This window comes from Daktulosphaira vitifoliae, unplaced genomic scaffold (genome assembly GCF_025091365.1).
Source record: "Daktulosphaira vitifoliae isolate Bord-2020 unplaced genomic scaffold, ASM2509136v1 Scaffold_1, whole genome shotgun sequence".
NCBI classification, from domain to species: domain Eukaryota; kingdom Metazoa; phylum Arthropoda; class Insecta; order Hemiptera; family Phylloxeridae; genus Daktulosphaira; species Daktulosphaira vitifoliae.
The window spans coordinates 73,998,972-74,021,563 of NW_026099572.1; the positions used below are offsets into that span (position 1 = coordinate 73,998,972).

At 25.1% G+C, this 22,592-nt stretch overlaps 1 protein-coding gene and 2 long non-coding RNA genes across 9 annotated transcripts; 1 reads left to right on the forward strand and 2 right to left on the reverse strand.

Annotated features, from left to right (window-relative positions):
* Positions 1–3,333: 3,333 nt before the first annotated feature.
* On the reverse strand, positions 3,334–9,077 carry LOC126893678 (uncharacterized). 2 transcript variants are annotated; one of them, XR_007701248.1, is made up of 4 exons: positions 8,964–9,077; positions 8,709–8,905; positions 4,079–4,351; positions 3,334–3,645 (listed from the first exon to the last, which is right to left on the reverse strand). It is a non-coding gene; the product is annotated as an uncharacterized LOC126893678 (long non-coding RNA). The 2 variants fall into 2 exon arrangements; XR_007701247.1 differs by having other exon boundaries at positions 8,709–9,011.
* A 589-nt stretch (positions 9,078–9,666) lies between these two features.
* Positions 9,667–12,882, reverse strand: LOC126893680 (uncharacterized). 3 transcript variants are annotated; one of them, XR_007701250.1, is made up of 5 exons: positions 11,946–12,882; positions 11,684–11,848; positions 10,289–10,607; positions 9,835–9,959; positions 9,667–9,771 (listed from the first exon to the last, which is right to left on the reverse strand). It is a non-coding gene; the product is annotated as an uncharacterized LOC126893680 (long non-coding RNA). The 3 variants fall into 3 exon arrangements; XR_007701251.1 differs by having other exon boundaries at positions 10,289–10,545; positions 11,684–11,873; XR_007701249.1 differs by having other exon boundaries at positions 11,684–11,873.
* A 778-nt stretch (positions 12,883–13,660) lies between these two features.
* LOC126893676 (uncharacterized) lies at positions 13,661–15,803 on the forward strand. 4 transcript variants are annotated; one of them, XR_007701241.1, is made up of 6 exons: positions 13,661–13,736; positions 14,130–14,232; positions 14,334–14,489; positions 14,598–14,765; positions 14,821–15,140; positions 15,208–15,803. XR_007701241.1 is itself a non-coding variant. In XM_050664087.1 (6 exons), the coding sequence occupies exons 2-6, from the start codon at positions 14,146–14,148 to the stop codon at positions 14,986–14,988; spliced, it is 516 nt and encodes a 171-aa protein (XP_050520044.1). In that variant the 5' UTR covers positions 13,661–13,736; positions 14,130–14,145; the 3' UTR covers positions 14,989–15,803. The 4 variants fall into 4 exon arrangements, 3 of the variants coding, with proteins under 3 accessions (XP_050520044.1, XP_050520042.1, XP_050520043.1); XM_050664087.1 differs by having other exon boundaries at positions 14,821–14,869; positions 14,933–15,803; XM_050664085.1 differs by having other exon boundaries at positions 14,821–15,803.
* Positions 15,804–22,592: the final 6,789 nt, after the last annotated feature.

Sequence of the window (22,592 nt, forward strand, 5' to 3'; positions counted from 1 at the left end):
TAAAAACATGTTAATTTTTTAACTAAAAAATAAAATAGTGTTTATTATTCTACAAAATATTTACAGTTGCTGAAATTTCCATTAATAAATCGTTTTTATTAAGCTACAGTTATTTGTATTTGACTATTATTCCCGGATTAAGATTAGCTCTCTACAGTTGACCTTGAGGAAGAAACGCAGTTGTAATGGATGTTATATAGTTTCAGCTATATGATGCTTTTATACATACTTTTCATATGTAAATGATGTGCACACATAAAATAGTTGTTATTCTTTGTTATACTACCTTCCCATTATAAAGCCACGAAAATGTATTTCTAACATAATGATATTTACATAAATTTATTAAAATCCTTCGGTAGTAATAGAATTACTTTTTATTATTAAAATATTATACAGCTGTTATCTTTCAACTATTTTAGTAGTTAGTTACTTCAGTAATATTAGTCTTTCAGGATATGAAATTATGTGAATAGCGTCTGGTATTATTTTATTTAAGTTTGAACTTTTTTTTTGAAAAATATGATTCTTTTTTCCATTATATGTTGTAATTTAACATGAAAGTTAATTTAATAATAATAGACAAATCTTAAGAAACATTTGCTACTTCCCGTAATCGTAATATTTTGTATTTTATTAAGTCACATTAAAAATCCAAATTTAGAGAACTACAATAACCACAAGTAATTTTTTTTTTTTATTTATTTATTATTCTGATAAAAAATCATTTTGGTTTCTAACCTTGATTCATATATCTTTCTCTGAAAGTATTTAATTACATATTTGTAAAATTTTTTGCTTGAAATATTCTAATACGTATTCAAATATATTTTTAAAATATTTGTAACATGATTGTAAATAAATAAGCATGTTGATTTATAAGGAATTTTTTTCCTGATCAAAACATTATATAAAATAATCAATTCTGTCTTTAAAAGTTAAAGAAATTTTGAAATGCTTTTGTTTCACTTAAACGATGGAAACAGTTTGAAAATCATAAATTGACACTATTTTTCAATAAACTGTTCATAACAGTATTAAAAATAGATTTAGTTTCTTCGAAAAAAGTAATCAATACCTCTGGCGAGACATCAGTCGGCGACTTGACCGTAGCAATAGAAAAAATCATATTACAAAATCTATATTTCTGAAAACACTTTTGAAATTGCCGATATTAGTCTTGCATAGAAATAAACATCATTCAATTTTATGTTTACAAATAAAACAATAAATACAACTATCTACTTAAGTATTTTTTTAATGTAATATAAAAATATATTGTACAGCAACCAAATATTGTTAAATAAAATAAATTAAAACTATATTAAAAATTTTAAACTCAAAAGCCACAAAAAATTTCTAAAAACTTGCGGATACGTATTTTGGAAACAATGTTACCATTATCAATGCTAAATTCATAGTATATAGTGATCAATTATTATTATAGTAAATAATGTTTTTATTGTATACTTTTAACATACATTTAATTAAATTTTTCACGGGTAGTATAAATTAGTAAAATAATTTTTTGATTAATGAATGAACTTTTTTCAACACCTTAAAAAAGACAGTTGCAGATTGTTAAAAAGCCAATAAAGTATCATAATAATAAGTATATTAATATACTTAAATCATCCTCTTAAGTACAAAATTAATTTTCAATAACTCCCCTTCAACGATTTACTCTCTGAATACTGCCGTTCTTAGAGCCCAAAGATGTTTTTACATAAAAGCCGTTTCACCGTTTTCTCAACAGAAAATCTCAAGAGTTATTAATTTTGTAAAATATTATCATTAGAATAATTCATGAAATCTTTTTTAAACTTGCTGTTTATTATTTTAATTTAATGGTCTACCAAATGTTTTGTGAAGCTTTGTTTAATCGTTTAAATCAATTTAGTTTTAAGTTCTATATAAATTGTTAATAGTTATAATTAACTACCTACCATTAAGCAATTAAAGTATGTAATATTAAATTTTAACACTTAAAATTAAATTATTATTTAATGGAATCAATTTTTTTTTTATTTATTTAATGCATTAATTTAATTATCAGTTGTTAAAAACATCTAGGTTTCGGTTTAGTTATAATGTTTTTACGGTACATGAGATTTTTATTAGCAGTACGTTAAATATTATTTTTTAACTTGTTTGAATGTACAAATTATGAAAATAGTAGTAAAATGTACGAATTTATCAGTTAATAAAATTTAATCACTGACTAATTACTGTGCTCTGATAAAACCAACAATATAATAATAAAGAGTACTTAATATTAGGTAAGTTAACACAGCTAGTTTACAACTAATTACTGTATTCTAATAACAAATATACTTCCTTGTTCCTGATAATTTACTACTGCATTTGTATATTTTCGGTGCATCATCGGTATATAGAATAACATTCTAGTACATATTACACATTTTTCTAAAATAATTAACTAACTTTGCAGTTTTATTAACTTTACATTTATCCATCTCTTTATCAATACTTTATTTAAATAAAAAATAAAAAAAAGGTATAACGATCATGCTAAGTTCTTTTTCAAATTCATTTAATTAACTCTCAATCAGTTTTAATGACCACTCTGTTGACAACGCCATTTCTCGGTCTCCTCATCTAGGAGTCATCCCTTAGACTAAAGCGTAATCATCCTTGAATTATTTTAATTGTTTTTAAAAATTATTTAATAAATAATAATGTTCCTTAAGATTTACTCTCAAGTGAAGCTTCGTTCTATTCTACACGTCAAAACTATCAAAACTAATTTCTTGACTCATAACATTTTCTGATATGGTATTTTTGTTCTTCAATTAATTCACTTAATTATTCTTAGAAAATGTTTAAATATTACTATTCATAAAAGACCTACTGTATTGTTACAATGATATGTTACAGTAATATTTCTAGACGTTTCTAAAATATTATCAGAGCTTTACTATAATATTATTGTAATATATTGACTATAATATTTAAAAAATGTTTTGAAATGTTATAATATATTTTTAAAACATTAAAATTTTGGTAAAATAATTTTCTCGTATCATTACTAAAAAATTCTAGAATCATTTATGTTTTAATGTAAAATTTAATAATCTCATAAAATGTTGAGAATGTTAAATTGTTAAATCTTAAGTTAAACTTGAAATTGAAAGACTAAAAATTCTTATAATTAACATTCTCATATTTTAATGTGTATGTTGTTAAATTGGATTTAGATCGTTCCCTATTGTAACTATTTCACTTTAAAATCCCATTCTAATGAATGATAATGTTAAATTCAACGGCAAAACATTCAATCTATGTAAATATATAGCAAACGATACCTTTAAATGTTTTATTAAAAAGAGCAGTCAAGAGTTAATCTTCTACAGTTCTATGTAAATTTAATATATGATTATATAATCAATTAGTCACAACATAAGTTATTATAAAAACAGCATTTTTGGCTATTCTATTGTCTAGACAGGAAATGAACGTGTGAGCTATTGGTAATCCTTTTTGACGGCGTCTACTAAAATCCACAAGCTGGGCCCGCTCAATTAATCTTGACCCTAAGTATGCAAAGGGGTTGAATGTGAGCAACGTATCATTGTACCGTAAAAATAAAAACAAAGCATTTACATTCTCTTCTTCATCGACCATCTAGTTATGAAAAAATTATTAATTAATAAAAAGTGACATAATTTCCCTCGGAGAACAAATAATAATTACTTGCTTTTTTCAAGAAATGTATATTTAATATATTACTTTAACATAATTTGCAACATCGCTTAAAAAAAAATAATCTATATATTATCTTTTAGATACATAAACTTTTTGACTTAGTTTTGGCTGAAATATGTAATTGACATTATATTGCTCTCGATAATTTGGGATTTTTAATTTAATTATTTACTGTCATTTCTGTGTATTTCAAAACTTTTAAGGTGCAAATAATAATACACTAGTATACTTTACAAATAAAATTATTCAAGAGTTGAAAAAACTTAGTAATGTTTTTCTATAGTTACATCGTTAATTTATTATTTTATCGTTTATTATAAACACAACATATAATAAAATATTTATCCTTTACTTGACTTTTCATTGTTGAAACTTAATGAAAGATATTTGGAGAGGATCGACGATTATCCTTTTGATTGTTATCATTTGTTTGCGATTGTTGTCATCATCAAAGGAGGACGCTGCTGTCTGTTTTGGTAATTGGCAGTCTTTTTTTAGAGTGGGTATATTATTTTACATGATGTTGCAATAACGTGCTGAAACCTTAACGTACTTAATGTGAATGCGTGTGATTTTATTGTCAAATAACAATAGACGGCTGAGTCACGTGCATACGCTTCAGAATCTAATAATCAAACAAATTATTCATATCATAAAAATCTTTTATAACGTTTGTTTTGAGTAGTCCAGTTGGAGAAAAATAATCTTGAATGATATCTGAAAATATGTACTTGTAAATCAAAAACTATTAATCATTAATACAATTTAGTTATTATTAATATATTAATTATATATAAGATAATACGACAACAAAATAATTTGGTATTTAATAACATTATACGTTCTTTTCACAAAATTAATAAACTTATTGCGTTTAAATTTACAGACAAACTTATGCCGTTTGTTTTAGAATTTAAATTGGATAACATAGAACATCTTGTCAATTTCTGTAGATTATTTTTTTAAATTAAATTTTGAAACTAAGCAAGACAGTTCTAAAGATAATTTTAAAACTTATATAATTTTATTTTATTTCATTAAATAAACATGATATTTTAATAGCTCTATAATTAATAAACTTTGATTTAGAGAAGTTACTTGCAAGTTTTCTTGCAAAAAATAATATGACTATTTTATAAAAAAAAAAAATAAATAAGTGAATTTCTTCAAACTATAGACAAATAAAGCATTAATATTATAGTTTTAATAATAGATAAATTGAATTATTGGTGTAATTCATTTGTTGTAGTAGGGTGCTTCACTAATAAATGAACAGTAAAGAGTTTTTCATCTTTTAAAATTCATTATTAATTTTAAATAAACAATTTAAAAAAAAATTGTAAATAATATTTTGAATGTTTGTTTATGTATTTTGAAAATATATATAAATATGAGTGTACAAATATAAAATATTGAACTAAAAATATTTTTACAATGCTTTAAAAAATTATATTTTTATATATTTACATTTCTTTTTAAAATATGAATAAAAATAATTTAAAATATTTACCTTGACATATTTATGTAATCTACTACCAATATAACTTTTCAAATATTTATAAATATCATTCGTAGTATCTTGTAAAGCGATTTTTAAATTATTATTCGCATAAATTTACTTAATTTTAAAAGTAGATGTAGAAGGGGCGTAGCAATGTCATTTTTAAGGGACCACTTGAGTCGTTTTTAATGACTGACTGATCAACATTAGTTTGCCCGATTATAATTTTATAAAAAATCCTTTTGACTTACAGTAATACTAAAATAAATTTCTTGAGGTAACATTAAGAGAGAAATCTGCCCCTTTTACTTTCATTGGTTTAACTTAAGGTATATTTATTACATTTTAATTATTCTATATTGATGCAGATTGTCTTTATAATTAAAAATGTACATAAATTTTCCTTATTTATTTATATTTATATTATAAAAAAAACGTGATTTATTTTAACTACTAATTGTTAATGTTAATGAGAAAAAAATTTTATAGTTAAATTCTTGTTCAAAATATTATCGTTATTATTGCATTGTATACATTTTACACACCGTATCATAGTGTCTATATTTTGAAAATAATATTTACAATTCTAATCTAAATCCAATTTCGCATTCGGTCGATGGTAAATTGATGATTCACACCCCTCATTTATACCCGTTTATTAATGTGAAATGAAGGACACCCGTGAGCATCACGTCAGCAGCTTCGTGGCAGATGTATGTACTTTTATATCCTTTTAGGGTTAAGGGTTTGTGGTGATTGTTCATGTGTTTAGGGTTCTCTCCCTTCTTATTTTATATGTAAACCAAAATGTACTGAGAAATTACTATATTGATTTTATTTATATTCTAAAAATGTCTATATATTTTCTTAAAAAAAATAAATTAATAGTTATATTAGTGACATCGTGTAAGTAAGACTTTCAAACGAATAAAAAACGATATGGGCTCACTACACTTGTGGAACTCCGTGCCGTTCGCTCCCTTGCCCTTCCTTAATTCGTGTCTGACGATTTTTGTATGTGTTTATAGGCAAACTGTATGTAAATCGAGTGTTATAATATTCCTTGGTAATGATGTGCAATTCTACCGATCTTGTTTTAGTCTATGACAATTCCTGAAAGCTCAATATAATATATGAATGGTCGATATTCATTTTTTGTAAACATTTATACATTATTAGATTTTATTAAAACATTTAATTTAATGATATCTTTTACTCGAGGTTCTCTTTCAGTGCTTATTTTGAAAACCTTGAATTTCGTCACCTTTGAATAAAAAAATATTGAATTGATACATTTCTTAGGAAAATACCTAAGTTTAATGTGATTTTTTTTTATATGATTATCTTTGATATTTTTTCTGAATTTGGAAAACTTTAAAAGACACAGAAATGAAAAGCAGTAAGAAGCCAAAGAAATATAATAACTAAAGCGTTAAGAAACTGTACAAATGACTTGGCATATAAGACACAGACATATTAATGAATGAAAATATGTGAAATTAACAAACATTTAGAAATCTGTGGTTTAATTTGAATATCTTATCATAATTATATTCGTAGAGCTTAAACTATAATATTAACTTACGGCGTCTAAATATTACGAATTGGTTTCAAATTTGAAATATATCATTTTTATACTAATTATAATAAAATAATTATTGGACCTCGAGAAAACTCTAAAATATGCCAATAGCCAACTACTGGCAAATTTTCGTGAGCGTTGAGTTTTTCCGTAATTTTCAACGTTTGTTTTGAAATATTTATCTTCAACTACAACACTACGCATAATAAGTTATTTAGCTTTTAACACTTTATTTTATTCTGAAGCAACTTTTTGCTTTTATATTACAGAATAGCATTTTTACATTGAAGTAAATGTTGTTGGTTGTACTACGTGACAATAATATATTATTGAGCCTGTGGGAGTAAAAACCGTTAACTTCCCTTGTCGAAAACATTTTCTTCGACTTTGAGTTGAAAATCAATAGAAAAGAATTTAATATTTTAAGTAATATTATAATGAGTTTAATGATAGAAATATTATAACTTGGATCGCTTAATATCTTTTTTTTATTAACTAATAAAATAGATTAACGTCTTTTAGTACAAATAAATAAAATTTTATAATACGTTTTCAATAATATTTTAAAATCATTCTTAAACAAGTATAAAATAGATGCGTTTCACCGCTATAACTTGGATTTTTGAGGGTTAAAACAGTAAAAGAAATTTTTTGTGACTTCCCTTAGCAATATTGATGGCCATTACATTAGAGTATAGTGTGATTAAAACAATAAATAACATTATAATATATAATGCCTATTAATGAATCGGTGTAACATTTTTTTACTTCTACAATGTTTACACAAATAAGAAATTTTTACCTAGATGAATACGTACAAGTGTTAACAACAATATAAGAATTATTTGTCGGTATTCTCCATAAACACCGTCAATATTAAATAACAATAACTATCTAAATGTTAAATGGAATAAAATAAACAGCTTAAATTAATCACTGGTTAATAAAATTAATTTAAAATTCTCAATAACATATCTCAATATATATTTCAATATTTGATATCGTAAAATAAACACATGAAAATGAGAATTTTCACAAACTTTGAAATGTCACAAAAATTTTACTACTCTTCACTAATAAGATATTTACCAAATGTTTTTATAAAATCTACTCTAAAAATGATTATTTTGGTTTTTCTCTTTTACATTTTTTGTAAATTAAATAAACAAATTCTTTCTAATAAAAATTATAAAAATATTGTTTCTTATGATATTTACATAAACTCAAATAAAATAAAAATTATTTTCTAGAAAAGTAAAAATTAGATTTGGCCTTCCCAAAAAAATTTACTAACCTACGCTTAAGAGTGTAAGTAATTTACAGTACACAATATACTAACATTGGCTCTTATTTTTTACTCTATAAATAATTACAACATTTTACATCATAAATTAGTTACAATTGAACTTAAGTATTTAATGATATATGTGTATTATGTTCATATAATTTCGTTCAAAACTATATATGTGTTCAGTTTTGTAATTAAAAAACATTGCAAATCTCTTATAATAAAATTATTCAAATTAAAAATATACTTTTAGTTAAAGTGGTAAATGCCAGTAAGTTTACTGTGAATAAACACATAAAAACGCGTAGTGATCTAAAACAAGTATCGTCAAATGTTATCGTTTCTAGACGACATCAATCGATTTTGATGCTAACACTGACCGCAATACTTATTGATATTTCGGTACCAGGGTCTCATAAGTATTGTTTAATCGCCAAATAAATAATTTAACGATTAGTAGCCAAGTATTTTTTTTTTTACATTTATCTTTGCCGAACACGTGTATCTAAAACCTTATAGAAAATACTTGTGTTCTTTAAACAAAAAAACAAAAAATTTTAGTATAAATATCACTTAATATGTTATTTTAAACTAAAAAAAGCATACTCTACCTAATAACTCCCAAATGTCTTTTTGATACGATTTTGACACAGACCGCAAACGGCCAACACCAGGGTACTATGAACAGCTAACCACTGCATCTTTTTCTTTAGATTGGTCTCAAAAACTATTCCAGCTCATTAATTATTCATTTGAATATATTTCTTCTCAGGTAACAATTTCAAATTCTCATAATGTTAAAAGACTCCTTTAACAAAAGAATTCTTAGTAACATAATTCTTGTGATATTTCTAAATAGTTCTTACCTGTATCCAAAAATTGATTAGCTATTAACATTTTAAAAACACTGGCCTAAATTTATTTTTATGCAATATTAATAAAAGTGCAAGTTCAAATAAATTTATATGCATATAACCTACATTCCATTTGTCCTAGAATTTCTAATTTAAAATCACCCTTGGAAAAAATTTAAATACATTTTTAATTAAATGTAATAAATTATTCAGTATTTATTCTAATTAATGAAATTATTTATTCATTGTTAAACATTTAACGACTATTAATTAGTAAGAAAATATAATTTTTTTTTTTTTTATTAGCAAGATATGAATTATTGTAGCGATGACAATATCTTCCAAAAGGATCGGCGAATGTCACAATTTTTTGTTTTAAGTTTGTAAAACTGTTATTAAAACATCGAATTACATATTTAATATATAGTAATATATATCATATTTCTATAATTGGTTGAAACATAGTATACATTTGTAATTTATAGAAAATCTATTTCTTCCTTCTCTTGAAAAATGTGTTTTTTACACATACATCTATCAATATTTATTATATTAAATATGTTTATCAAAAGAATCTTTAATTAATGACAATGTATTGATCATAAATTAGCAATAATATAGAATATTATTACAATACATTAACTCTTAAGTTTAACTTTATAATACATCATTTTTATTAATAATTTTAAGTACTTATGAATTAAATTGAAACATTAATTGAATATATTATATATAAAATTAGTAAAAATTATAAAAATCTAACTGTAACTGCATACAGTCCTCTAAATAAAGGTAATCGTCCATTAAGCAATAATAGCACCTAGAGATAAGAAAAAAACAATATTAAATTGATTATTTTTGCTGTTAAACCATTTTATATTACCTTTGGACAAAAAGGTCTCCAATTCTTGCTACTTTATCGGCCAATTTGGGCTTTGAATCATCAACAAAAAAATTCACTTTTTGTGGATATCTAAAACGTCGATTATAACCTACATTTAAATTGTCCTGAAAAAAAAATAATTTTAAACTTTAGGATCTATTTAATCAATATATGTTTGTCTTTGTGCCTACTTGCGTATCTCGGTATTTTTAATTATTCTGAGGGAAACAAAAACACACTATTTCATATAGCTTTATATAGAATTTTTTTTTATTCTTTGTTATCCCTCGAAAAATATTCAAGATTTTTTAAGAATAAAAATATTTCATGTTTAAAGCATTTTGTTAAAATAAATGTAAATATTATAATTATATATAAAATCAAAGTAAAATCTTAAAATGTTGATTAACAGTTTTGTCATATTATAGTTAAGGCAATAAAATAATATGCTTACTTTATAGAATTTATAACACTCCCCATTAACTATAATGATCTTGCCAAAATTTCACCTTCTTTAAGACTACGAGTTTCCACAAAGGCTGATCCTTTAATATCTACTATTTTAGGCTCCGTCATACCAAGTTCATGAACATTTTCTTCAAACTTATCATATCCCTCAAGAATATTGTTAAGCTCTTTATCTTCAATATCAATTCTCTTTTTGGTCACATCTTCTAACTCCGACATGTTTTTAGTTTCTGAATCATCGTTCTGTATTGTGTCAGATTTAATTTCATGATTACTAACTTTATTTAAGTAACACTCAATGCCTTCTAATTAATAACATATTAAATTGCAATAATATTTATCATCTAAACAATAATTAGTATAATTATAGTTCATTTTTATTAAAATTATTAAAGAATTTTTTAATACCGATTATATAAATCTATACTACATTTACATGTTCAAATAAATAAGTATATTAATTCTATGTACGTGTTAAAACGCTAGATACCGAGAGAATTTTTTCTGTCTATCGGTGGTAAGCTAAGTTTCATTAAAAACAAATCCCTGGGCTAAATTAAGCTAAGATACTATACCATTTATATTACCCTCCTTTTTGGTGAGACAACACGTGAAGACTCTTGCCAACCGACGAAAGAATCTTTTTACCTTGATTGTAATGTGATTGTTTGCAAAAAATCAATGTATCAAAATACTTTTTTCTTAATTTATTGTAACTGTCAGTAATAGTATATAAGCACAAAAAACTAGTTCTTCTAGACCAAAATCAACAATAAACTAATTTGTATTTGAAAATAAATATTTGTGTATTCATATTAAATAATCCATGGCAACTCGACTTAGTATTTGTATGATTCGAAGTCACTTAAATATTAAATTAAGAGATGGTCAAACATAGAATTTTTAAAAAACTATGAACAATTTATTTGTTGTTGTAAAATTACATAAAATGTCTTTTCTCTAACTATCATAAAAAACGCTTCGATAAAAATCTGTAGATAGTGTTTAATTTTAAAAAATCGACTATCATTCTCAAAGATGTAATGAATAATCGATAATAAACTGTTAAAAGTTCAGTTGAAAAAGTTAATTTTTTGTGAAAAAGTTGTCATTTTGAATTCCCCTTGTGGGCAGGTAAATGGTGAAATTTATAAAAAAAAATATACGAAATGATGGGTAAGTACCTCACGTGTCAATATAAAAAAAATTTATATTAGTTTGGTCATTTTTAAAAAAGTTTTTTTTTTAAAAAAATTGAAAAAATTTTAAAAATTAGCGATTTTATGAAAATATTTAATTTTTATTAAATTTGTATTATTTATTCTTTATAGACTCAATATTGTATTAGCTGCTGCTCTACTACAAGTTTTTTTTTAGTTACCTTAAACCACAATCAGGAACAGCTGATGTTCTATTTCAAAACTTTCTTAGTAATTTATTGACATTAGCTGTATTGCATAATCTGTACATTATTCTATATAATTCCAGTCATATTATTTTAATTAAAGTCTTCTAGGTTCTGCTATCTATATAGTCATTCAACATTCTAATAAATTGAAAAAAACAAGTAACTAAAAAAGGCCCCAAAAATATCTCAATATTATTTTTAATTTTTATTCAGCGTGATTTATTAAGTATACTACCTCATAACTACAGGGTTCATCCCAAAAGTAATGAGCCTTTGTTCAGAATCACACTTTTATTGATTATAACGCTACAAGCCATCAAAATTCTTCAAAATACTCTCCTCCCGTGTCAATACACCGCTGGAGGCGGTTTTTCCATGCCTCGAACGCTCCCCGGTAGGCGTCTTCCGTAACTTCTGTCAGGACCTTCGTCACGGCTGCTTGGATGTCTTCGATAGACTGTCAGGGATGTCCTTTCAGGGCTGTTTTCATTTTTGGAAATAAAAAGAAGTCCGGGGGAGACAGATCGGGACTGTAGGGGGAGGCTGAGGAACCACGGTGATGTGCTTTTTGGCCAGGAATTCGTTCACGATGAACGCGGTGTGAGAGGGCGCATTGTCGTGATGGAGCCTCCAGTCTTCCTGAATCGGCCACTTCTTCTCCCTCCGCAGGCGGTGGATCCTAAGTCTCAATCTCTTCAACACAGCCTTGTAAAACACTGCATTCACAGTCTGTCCTGGTCGGTGTTCAAGCAATCGCGCACACGTTTCACATTGGCGTCTGTCCGCGAAGTTGACGGGCGCCCTGACCTTGGTTTGTCAGCGACGTCCTCTTGGCTCTCCTTGAACGCCTTGTGCCACTTATTAATTTGAGAACTGGACAGACAATTATGCGGGAAAGCCGACTGAAGCATTGAGATTATCTCAGTAGCGGTTTTCCCCAGCCGAAAACAAAACTTGATTGCGTAACGTTGTTCAATCGTTTTTTCCATGACGACGCTTAGAAACTTCCTTCGGGGGAACTCACGTCCTGTCGCTTCCAGAGCTCAGAATGAAATGAGGCCGGTCTGCAGTATTTCGTCAGAGTTCCCCCCACTCTTCCTGACCGGTCAAAGCGCACTGGATTGTTTAGTCACGTCAAAAAAAGTTGAGGCTCATTACTTTTGGGATGAACCCTGTATGTCGTTAAATAACTATTTTTTTTTTACTATTAAATGCAAAATGGTCTTACTAAAATGTTGACATGTCGATAACCAGTATTGTATTATTACAATTTTGAGTTGTTATAATGTAATCATTGTTGAGCCATAATATTTTTAAATAAAGACTAATAATAAAAAAAATATATATATATAATGTAATCTGTGCGTTAGGGAAAAATAGAGCATCGCAAATCACTATCCCGCTTTACTATCTATATTTAATATAATTATAGATAATGCCATAATTATACTTATATTACTAGTATTAATAATGCTATTGATTTTATCATAATGAATGATTTACAAAACATTATTTTTCTAATCTAAGTAGTAAATTAGAATGAATACAAAACCTTAGTTCCTATTGCAGAGGACGTATAAAAATTAATTGATGCAATGTATATGTTGTACACCTTTACATACTTCCTTTTATTTTTCCTATTGAAAAATTGAAAAATGTTTCATAGTTATGCAAAACAGATTAATAAATAGATATTTACACAAAACATTTTGTGTTTTAACAATTGAAACTTTTTTTTTTTTCATATTAGCTTGTTTTTTATTTATAACAACCTTCAAATTTTAGTGAATTTATTTATTTTTCTTTAAAATATTTATTATATTATTCTGGGTTTTAAACAAAATGAGGAAATTAAAATAATCGTTTGGTCATCTGAATGAATAAAAAGTGTTATAATTATCTCGTAGGTTTAAATTTGTATAAAAATTTCTTTTTTATAAAATAAGTGTAGTTTTTTGTATAAACTACCATAGTTTTATCACAAAAATTGTACATAGGACATTTCGTCATTTTTACTTTATATCGAGTAAGTTAACTTGATATTGCCTTTTAATTCTTAAAAAAAAAAACATTTTACAAGTTCAATATTCATGATTCAAATAATAAAAACAAACAAAATTTTGAGTCTACAGATATAGTAGTTGAGTTTTATTAACGATCTTTAGAATTTTCTGGCAATTTATAAGTTTATATTTCTTATGTTAATTTTAAATTAAAAATTAGATTTAAAAAATATCACAGTAATCATTTTTTCTAAACTAACTATCATTAATTTTTTTTATTTATAAATCTAAAATTAAAATAAAAGTTTTGTTAGTATTTTTTATAACATTTTGATTAACAAAACTTTAAATTAAATTATTTCTTACTTTGATATTTTATCTTAATATATATTTTTCTGGTATGTTTATCTTTATAGACAAAACTAAATAAAAATGGAATTTTTTAATTGGTGGATTGTTCTGTTTATAAAGTTAGTTTTTTCTCAATACACGTCGATTTTTCGGCCAAATTTACCATCTGTAAGTAAACGTACTTCAATATAATTTGTAAAAAATATATGATCCAGATATAATCTAAATCATCTATATTATATCGTTTTATGTTTTGTGTTTTGTGTTAGGGAGAATATAAAACGAAAATTTATGCCTTTTTACCTTGTAATTATACGAATGATTATTTACTTCAATTCAATTATTATATAAGTAAAACGTCTCCAAGCAAATATATGTTGATGGGCAATATAACATTTCTAATTATTTTTGACGATTCTTTATTTGTAAGTGAAGTTAGGATTGAGTTACGAAGTTTCAACAATAATATGTTCATTAAACACAAATGCAAATATATTTTTCTTGAAATTAATTCAACTTCTTTTTTTAAATAGGTAAATGTTAATTATGCTATGAAAGGTTCAAACGGCGGTTGGATAGACAATGCTCATATTATGTCATCCAACAATGCTTGTAGCTCGTTTAAAACATTTTTTGGAAATAATTGGCTTGAATTCGCAAAAGCTTTTCAATTTAATGTTATTGACTGTCCAATAAAACCAGTATGATTAACTACATTTATTTAAATTTAATTGTAGCATTAATTTATTTTAATAGGGTATTTACAAATCAATTGGATATGATACGAGTAAACTAACTGTTCATAGTATGCAAAAAGTATTTTTTTATGGTGAATACAAAGTTACAGTGAAATACTTAAATTCTTCAGGTAAAGTTCTTGGCTGCTTCTCCTTACTTCAAGATGTATTGCGTCCATGGGAATGAATATCATTAAATTCAACAAATTCAACTTTAGTTTGATAAAATAGATTTAGAAGAATAAATGATTCGAACTAGTTAAAATATTACATAAAAATGAATAATTGAAAGGTCCATGCAATAAACCGTTATCTCCATTTTTTAAAATTATTTAGGAGGTATAAATACTATATTTTTATAGTACTTCATTCTATATATAAGAAATTTTTTATTTTATAATATTAGCTATCCTAGTGGGCGGATGTGATCACACCGAATTGTTATAAAATGACTATCCATAAGAAAAATTAGAATGTAAATTTCAAAAAAACTGAGATGATTGGTTATTACACTGAACCTTTCGATACAATGCACAAAATTTGGATGGGTTTGGTTTTTTTTGTTAGTCTGATTTATTAATAATACTACCCCCATATATTCATAAAAATGTGCAGGCTAAAATTTGATTTATTTTTATAAATCATAACTCGCATAAGTAGACTTATTGTACGTTGCGCATTTATCTTCCTTACAATTAAAAAACTCAAAAAGTAATAATACAAAACTGGATATCGACCAGTCAAAATTTTATTTAGGCCATTCTCCATTAATAATAATAAAATTACAATAAGTTGTCTTTATCTTTTGAAAGTTATCCCTAAAATTTACTCTTTTTTATTATTCTTACAATACACTTAATATTCACTATGTTTCATAAAAATAAATCAAATTTTAATCAGTACAATTTTATAAAAAAATCATTTGACAAAATATAGGAGGTCGTATTCTTAATAAATTAAACTTTGCAAAAATTAAAAAAAAAATTACCACAACATCTTTATTCTATGTACAAAAATAAAAAACATGGATTTTATGTTAAAATTCTGGATCTTTTTTTTAAATTAAAAATTTATTTTTGCTATAATATTTTGAGTAATTGATTAATACAAACATTTTTTAAAATAATATATATATATATATATATAGATAGATAGATATATGCTCCTTTTATTTGATTTATTTTTCTTTTATCTGACAATTTCCCTTACATACTAGCATCACAACTTTACATATAAAAAGTAAAACTTTTTTAGAAAATTAAAATGTTTTAAAAATATACCTTTAATATATTGTGAAATTGTAATATTTGTTGGCATAATATATTTTGAGAATATTTCAAAATATTCTAATTATATTATAGATAATAATAAAAAATAAAATATTAATTTTTTTCTCTGGTAGTTAATTAATATTAACTACTATTTAATAAATATCCTAACTAGAAAATGTCTGATCGATAAAGACTTTTGGACTAGTAATTTAAAAGATATCAAGATTTATATTACATGACCAGGTGAGTACAGTTTATTATTGCCTAGATGTAATAATAAATAGACTCACCTCCAGTCTTTATATAAAAGAGTTAACTTCAAATATACTCGTCCAAGAGTTATCATCCAGCCATTTTCTTTGATAAATAGTTTTTTAGTTTGTAAATCAGTTAAATGATAGGGGCGGATAGGTACAATTTTTTTTTGAAATTTTATACTATTAACCTCCGAAAAGGAAAAATAATATTTTTAAAAAAATTGCTTGTATCATAGTTAAACAATCACTTAGAATTTCAATACCAAAAAGAAATATTCTAAAATATTCTAGAAATATTTTATTGCTATCTGGGATTTTACATTTAATTGGTAAAACAATTTTGTTTCCCAAAACCTATGATATGAATTTTGGCCGTTGAGTGCACAATCTAGTACATTAAACAATTTCAGTATTGGATAAAAGGTTGATAGCCTTTAATAGTTCAAAATGCCAATTTTATACTTCAAATATGTTATGTGTGTTCACCAAATGCTACGAGTTAAAATTTTAATTTTCAATAAATTATAATGAAACTTTTGTTGTTTTTAGACTATTTTGATTATTTTTAGATTATTTTGTACCAACACAAAGTTGAAATAAATTTACAATTACTTTTGGTAGACACTATGAGAGAGATATCTCAGAAGTGTACCAACTGTTTCATTTTACGTTATCGATTGTAATGTGTTCACAAACTTTTATTAACATTTTAATGTTTCAATAATAATTTAACGTTTCCATCACTAAAAGTTGTCAAAGAATTAAAAGACCTATCGAAGTTACTTTTGATATATAATCTGATCAATTTTATTTTTATTCACTATAATATTTCTAATTACAAGCGTTTCTTTATTTTCATGTTTAATTTTATTATCCCATTAAGAAACAACATTAATAATAATACTCTTAATATTGTAGTATGTACTTTAAATATATATATAGTTTCTATTGTTCGCATTGTTTGTAACAATTGACCAGTTTCCCTACTTACTGTACACTCTGTATAATAATAATATTACCAAATATCGTAATATATAATATTCTAGCAGAGTATTTTATATTCTCTATCTCTCTCTCTATATATATATACACACCAGAATACGATACACTGCTGGCATATTATGAGTGCCCATGTTGGAAGAATTGACTATAATTTGTTTACCGATACTATAACATATATACATAAAAGTGCAATAGCCTTATAGCTCTAATGATCGATTACTTGGAAAAGTTGTTGCTTGGGGTTTAACATGCATTGGCAATAGTAAGTGAAATACTTTACTAAAATATAGCGCTATTTAAATCCAATTTAATTTAACAGTTTTTTTTATGGGTTCTCTAGCATTTTATTTTATATCGTAATGTAATATTGCTATCATATTTGATTTTTATAATTCTTCATAAAACAATTTCAAGCAAATTCTTTTAAAATTTGTAAAACTCCTACAATGTGTCGCCTATAGTAGAAATAACTTTTTTGAAAGTAATTCTAAAGCTCTTCGTTTTGTAGCAGTCTGCTGTGTCGTGTTTATCGATTCTCTCCGTACACCGCGTACTGTCCTACCTCCCAAAATCACTCTTTTATTTTTATATTATTGTCAGTATTATTTCAGCCGTTTACTCTTTCTTTAATAAGACTTACTATTTGTTCTTTTTGCTATTATATACCCAGAAATATTTTCGTGTGGTTATTAATCAATTTAAAATATTGTTAGGTAAAGTTGAAACTTTCGTTAATAGACCTAATATTGTACACCGATTAAACTTATGATAGTCGGTCATAATAATTCATTGTAGTTCTAATATAATTATTTACTTAATCAATAAACCGAATCTATTAAACTACTTGCAATAACTTTTTTAAAATACATAAAAATTAATTTTATTTAATTCACTCATACTATAATTTTTTTTTAAATAAAAAAATCTCTAACAAAAAAAAAACCGAAATTTTGTACTTCTGTTTTTGTTATAAATTTCAATAACTTATTAAATTTCATGCTGGGAAATCGCTCAATAGTCAAATTTTTGTTCTTCGTTATTATTGATTAAAAATGTACCTGACACGGAAATTAATTTCATTGAATATACCAAAAAACATTTATTTTTAGATTTATTCTAGAAATTAGATTATTGACCTTAAAATATTCACCCTCTTTTCACAAATAACATAATGTCTATGACTTACTACTGCCCTTTCGTGTGATTATCATGGTTGATGGACATAATATTTTTGCGGAAGTAGGTAACCTATACATTGTATTTCTATCTATGTGGACATAAACACAAAATACATACTTATTGTGTTATATTACCACCAGAATAGTACTGGACCTAATACGTACAAGTGTATTGAACCACATTCAATGCTTTATTCTTTACATATTTTCATGAAAAAAGTAAAGAATTTATCCTTCTTTTTTTCTACAAAGTAAAACCAAACTCAACCGATTAAATTATTTATACTTTCTGCTAAATTGCACATACAATAATATTTATATTTTTCAATGGCACGTCACTTATAATTTGATCAAAGAGGTTAATAAACTATCGAATGTTAAATATGTTAATTAATTGACAAAAAACTGAAACCAATTGTATACAAGAAAACCTTTACATTTTTTTTTTTTAATTGAATTCAATTTATTTTCACTAAAATTTAAAAAAACGTGATAGTTAAATAATAAATTTCATAATTATAAATTTATTTTGATAAATAAATCATTTGAGTAAAAATTATTGTCTCCGTAAGCTAGAATTGTTGTAGAGACATTTAAAAAATAAAAATTTTACTTTTACATTTTCTTGGTAAAATTCTCAAAGTATTTGTTTTTATTTGAAAAAAATATATAAACAATAGTTTGACAATGCACAATATTAATAAAATAAACGATTGTCATTCAATAACGTTCGATCAACACAATTTTTCTATGTTTTTTACTCGACTTAATATGCTAACGGTTTTTCGGGAAAACTTTTAAAAGTTTCAGTTTTTAACGCTTGCAGTTTTGTCTGTTCGTCGTGATATAAGATGATTGTTTTAAAAGAAAATTTAGCTATAACGTATTTTACCACTTTGATGTTATAGGGTTATTCTTTGGAACTCAACTTAGATTTTGTAATTTTCATTGTAATAATTCCATAAAAGTTTTAACACTATATATTGAAACTAACGTTAAACAAAAGTAGAAAAAGGCAATGTAAGAAGCATGAAAACATAACATAAATAGAACAAACTACCATCATATAATAAAAAACGGACGAGTGTGCGATCGCGTTTAATTCACGGGACAATATGAATTTAATACTTTTCATTTTTTTTTTGGTCTCCACAAATAATCCGTGTCTGTAATTATCTTTATCCGTATTTCACTATCGTTTGTTTTCTATCCGACACAAATCCGTACAAATTGATTCCGAGGAAAATGCGAATACACGAATGCATTTATATGTGACGTACATTGAAGTAAACTCGTGACAAAAAAAAAAGAATAACAACAGCTACGTCGACGACGATATTGCTGTGGAGGGGAAGGAGCGGTGATTAATCGTACCCGAAAGAATTATATTAGCCGTGCGAAGAACGAGAGCTGTGCAAGTTTAAATAAATAATCATACGAAAGCATACGATATGGTTTTGTAATAGCTGTACACATACAGAGCGATTCCTTTGATGCCGGCCACTCGATTTCTCTTAACAAATGATTGTTTTACGAATTTTTTGTTCGGCTTTTGTTAGTTACACATGTCACTCTGTATACATATATATACACTTATGGGTGTAGAGCACATCTCAGTGGCCGTGCTCTCAATAACCGAGCCTTTTGTCGTTTCCTACGCGTACACTTCCGGCTACACCTACCGGCCGACTACACTTTAATGTATACGTTTACAAAATCTAGTAAATAATAACAATAGTAATAAGATAATGATTGTTTGATAACACACGACTGCGTTTAATATTATTAGCGTAACCCAACCGGCTATTTTACGGTTTCGTTAACGTCGAAAACGTTTGGGCCATAAAGTACACACGGACAGAGTAGTACAGCATTTTGAAACGAATTATAAATGACCGTTTAACGTGGTCGGCAAGAAAAAAAAACAACAACCCTATTTTTCATTGTGTATTTTAGTGATTAACTTTTTATCGCCTTTTTTTTATTCTCTTTGTGCGCTTAAATATTTTTTTTAAAGGTATATTTATTACTCTATAATTAAAAACAAACTTTCGTTTTAATCTTTCCAATTTAACAATAGCTTTTATTAAATATTTGTTTTAATAAACTAACAATCAATTCTAAATAATATCACTCTAATTTAACGGAATCGGCCATTCAAAATTAACTCAAATAATTTAAGTAAACATATTATATCGATAAACACAATATAATTAAACACCGATTTTCTTATGACTATTTTATTTTAATTAATTTTCATTTTAATTCTTATAAAACACATTTTTTTTTTTGCAATTAAAAATATATTTAAGTTCATTTGTTTTATTAGTTTACATAAACAAAATATACATTTACCTTTTATGTCACTCTAGAGACGAATAAAAACTATAATGATGTTGTTCATCAGAAACAAGTACTACTAATTTTTAATGGTACATTTCAATTACATGAATATTAAATAGTAGCCCAATATTTTAAATTGTTGTTTCAGTATGTGTTATGAATTGAGATATAGAATTGTTAAAACGGGTTTCTTCAGATTATAAGTGATATAAGAAATATATTTCTAATGTAAATCGTAATCGAAAAATCTCCGTGTTAAATGTATGAACTAACTAAATAAAAATACTTGGTTTTTGTTATATTGCAATGTTTCTAAAATATTGTGGTAACATTATAGTCAATATTATTATAATATATTGATTATAATGTTTGAGAAATATTTCTAAAAATTACAATGTATTCTCAGAAGATAAGAATTTTGGCTAAATAATTTTCTGGTAACATTACTACAGTATTTTGAGAATGTTAAATTGTTAATTCTTGCAGCTCGTTCTCTTTTTATATACTTCGATGACGTTGGTGAGCGAATAGTAAAGTATTTGTTAAAGTATTTATTGGCTTATTGTAAAATGGAATTAAAATTTTGAAAACAAAATATTTTCTGACATTTTATTCCGGTAAAAAAACATCACAGTCAGTGAGCATTTTAACTTAAGTTACTACTAAAAATGTGCTTATAATTTACTATAACATAATTCTTTATATTTCTTTGAGTACAAAGGTTCATATTAAACATATTTTTTCTAGTTTTTTCTATTTCTTATTTTAGTTTTTCTATTATTTTCGGTCATCCGATTCCTAAGTAATAGGTATATCCAACGTAGAAAAGACAGCACAGCAATTTTCAAAATATCATAACTTTTTATCAAATTTACTTGCTTCAAATGCTCTGGTTTTCACAGTTATTTTATATATATTTATTTTTATTTAAAATGATAAAATAGTGAAAAAGCTTTTTTGATCTTTATGAACTTTGAACTTTTACAATATAAGGTTAAAAATGGTGTATTTAATATTGAATATTAAAAATAAAATTTTTGTGAAAAAATATATATATATAATCTAATATTGATCATATTAGACTTATATTGCTGAAACTCGAAGTCTAAATATTTTACCAAATTATCTCGATATAAATATATAGTATATAAAAGTACTGGATCAATTTCAGATTTTTAAGTCAAGATTTCAATGATTTATGAGCTTTAAAGCATTTATTTATATCGAAATTTCATAATCTCAATTTTCATTTATCTAACATAGAAAAAACTTTTTCGTTGGACATTCAACCACGTTACTTTAAAACCTGCGGATCAAATAAATTATTTAAAAAATAATTTTACTATATAAATTATGAAAAATTGTTTTAACAAAATTAAAACACGAGGTCAAAAATTAAAAAAAAAATGTTAATTACATATTGAATCATCCGTTTGTAATCATTTTATTATTATATAAGTAAAAATATTAACTTCGGTAAAATATATTTTAGAATTGAAGTTAAACAACAATTTTTATATAGATTATCATGTTTATTATGCATATATTATTAAGACTAGAAAGTTAATGATCTAAAAACCCTAGAAAAATAATTCAAAAATCACAAATAAGTGGTATTAATTTGTCATACATATTGTTGAGTCATAATATTTATAATAAAGGCTATTGAAAAAAAATTATTTATAAAAGGCGTAATATTTAAAAAAATAACATATTGACTTTGAAATCAAAACTTCTGTT

Excerpts from the sequence above, each read along its gene's own strand:
- LOC126893676 (XM_050664085.1), top strand. The coding sequence starts at position 14,146 with ATGGAATTTTTTAATTGGTGGATTGTTCTGTTTATAAAGTTAGTTTTT. Across the intron at positions 14,233-14,333 it reads TTCGGCCAAATTTACCATCT|GGAGAATATAAAACGAAAAT; the intron begins GTAAGTAAACGT and ends GTTTTGTGTTAG. Across the intron at positions 14,490-14,597 it reads TTTTTGACGATTCTTTATTT|GTAAATGTTAATTATGCTAT; the intron begins GTAAGTGAAGTT and ends TTTTTTAAATAG.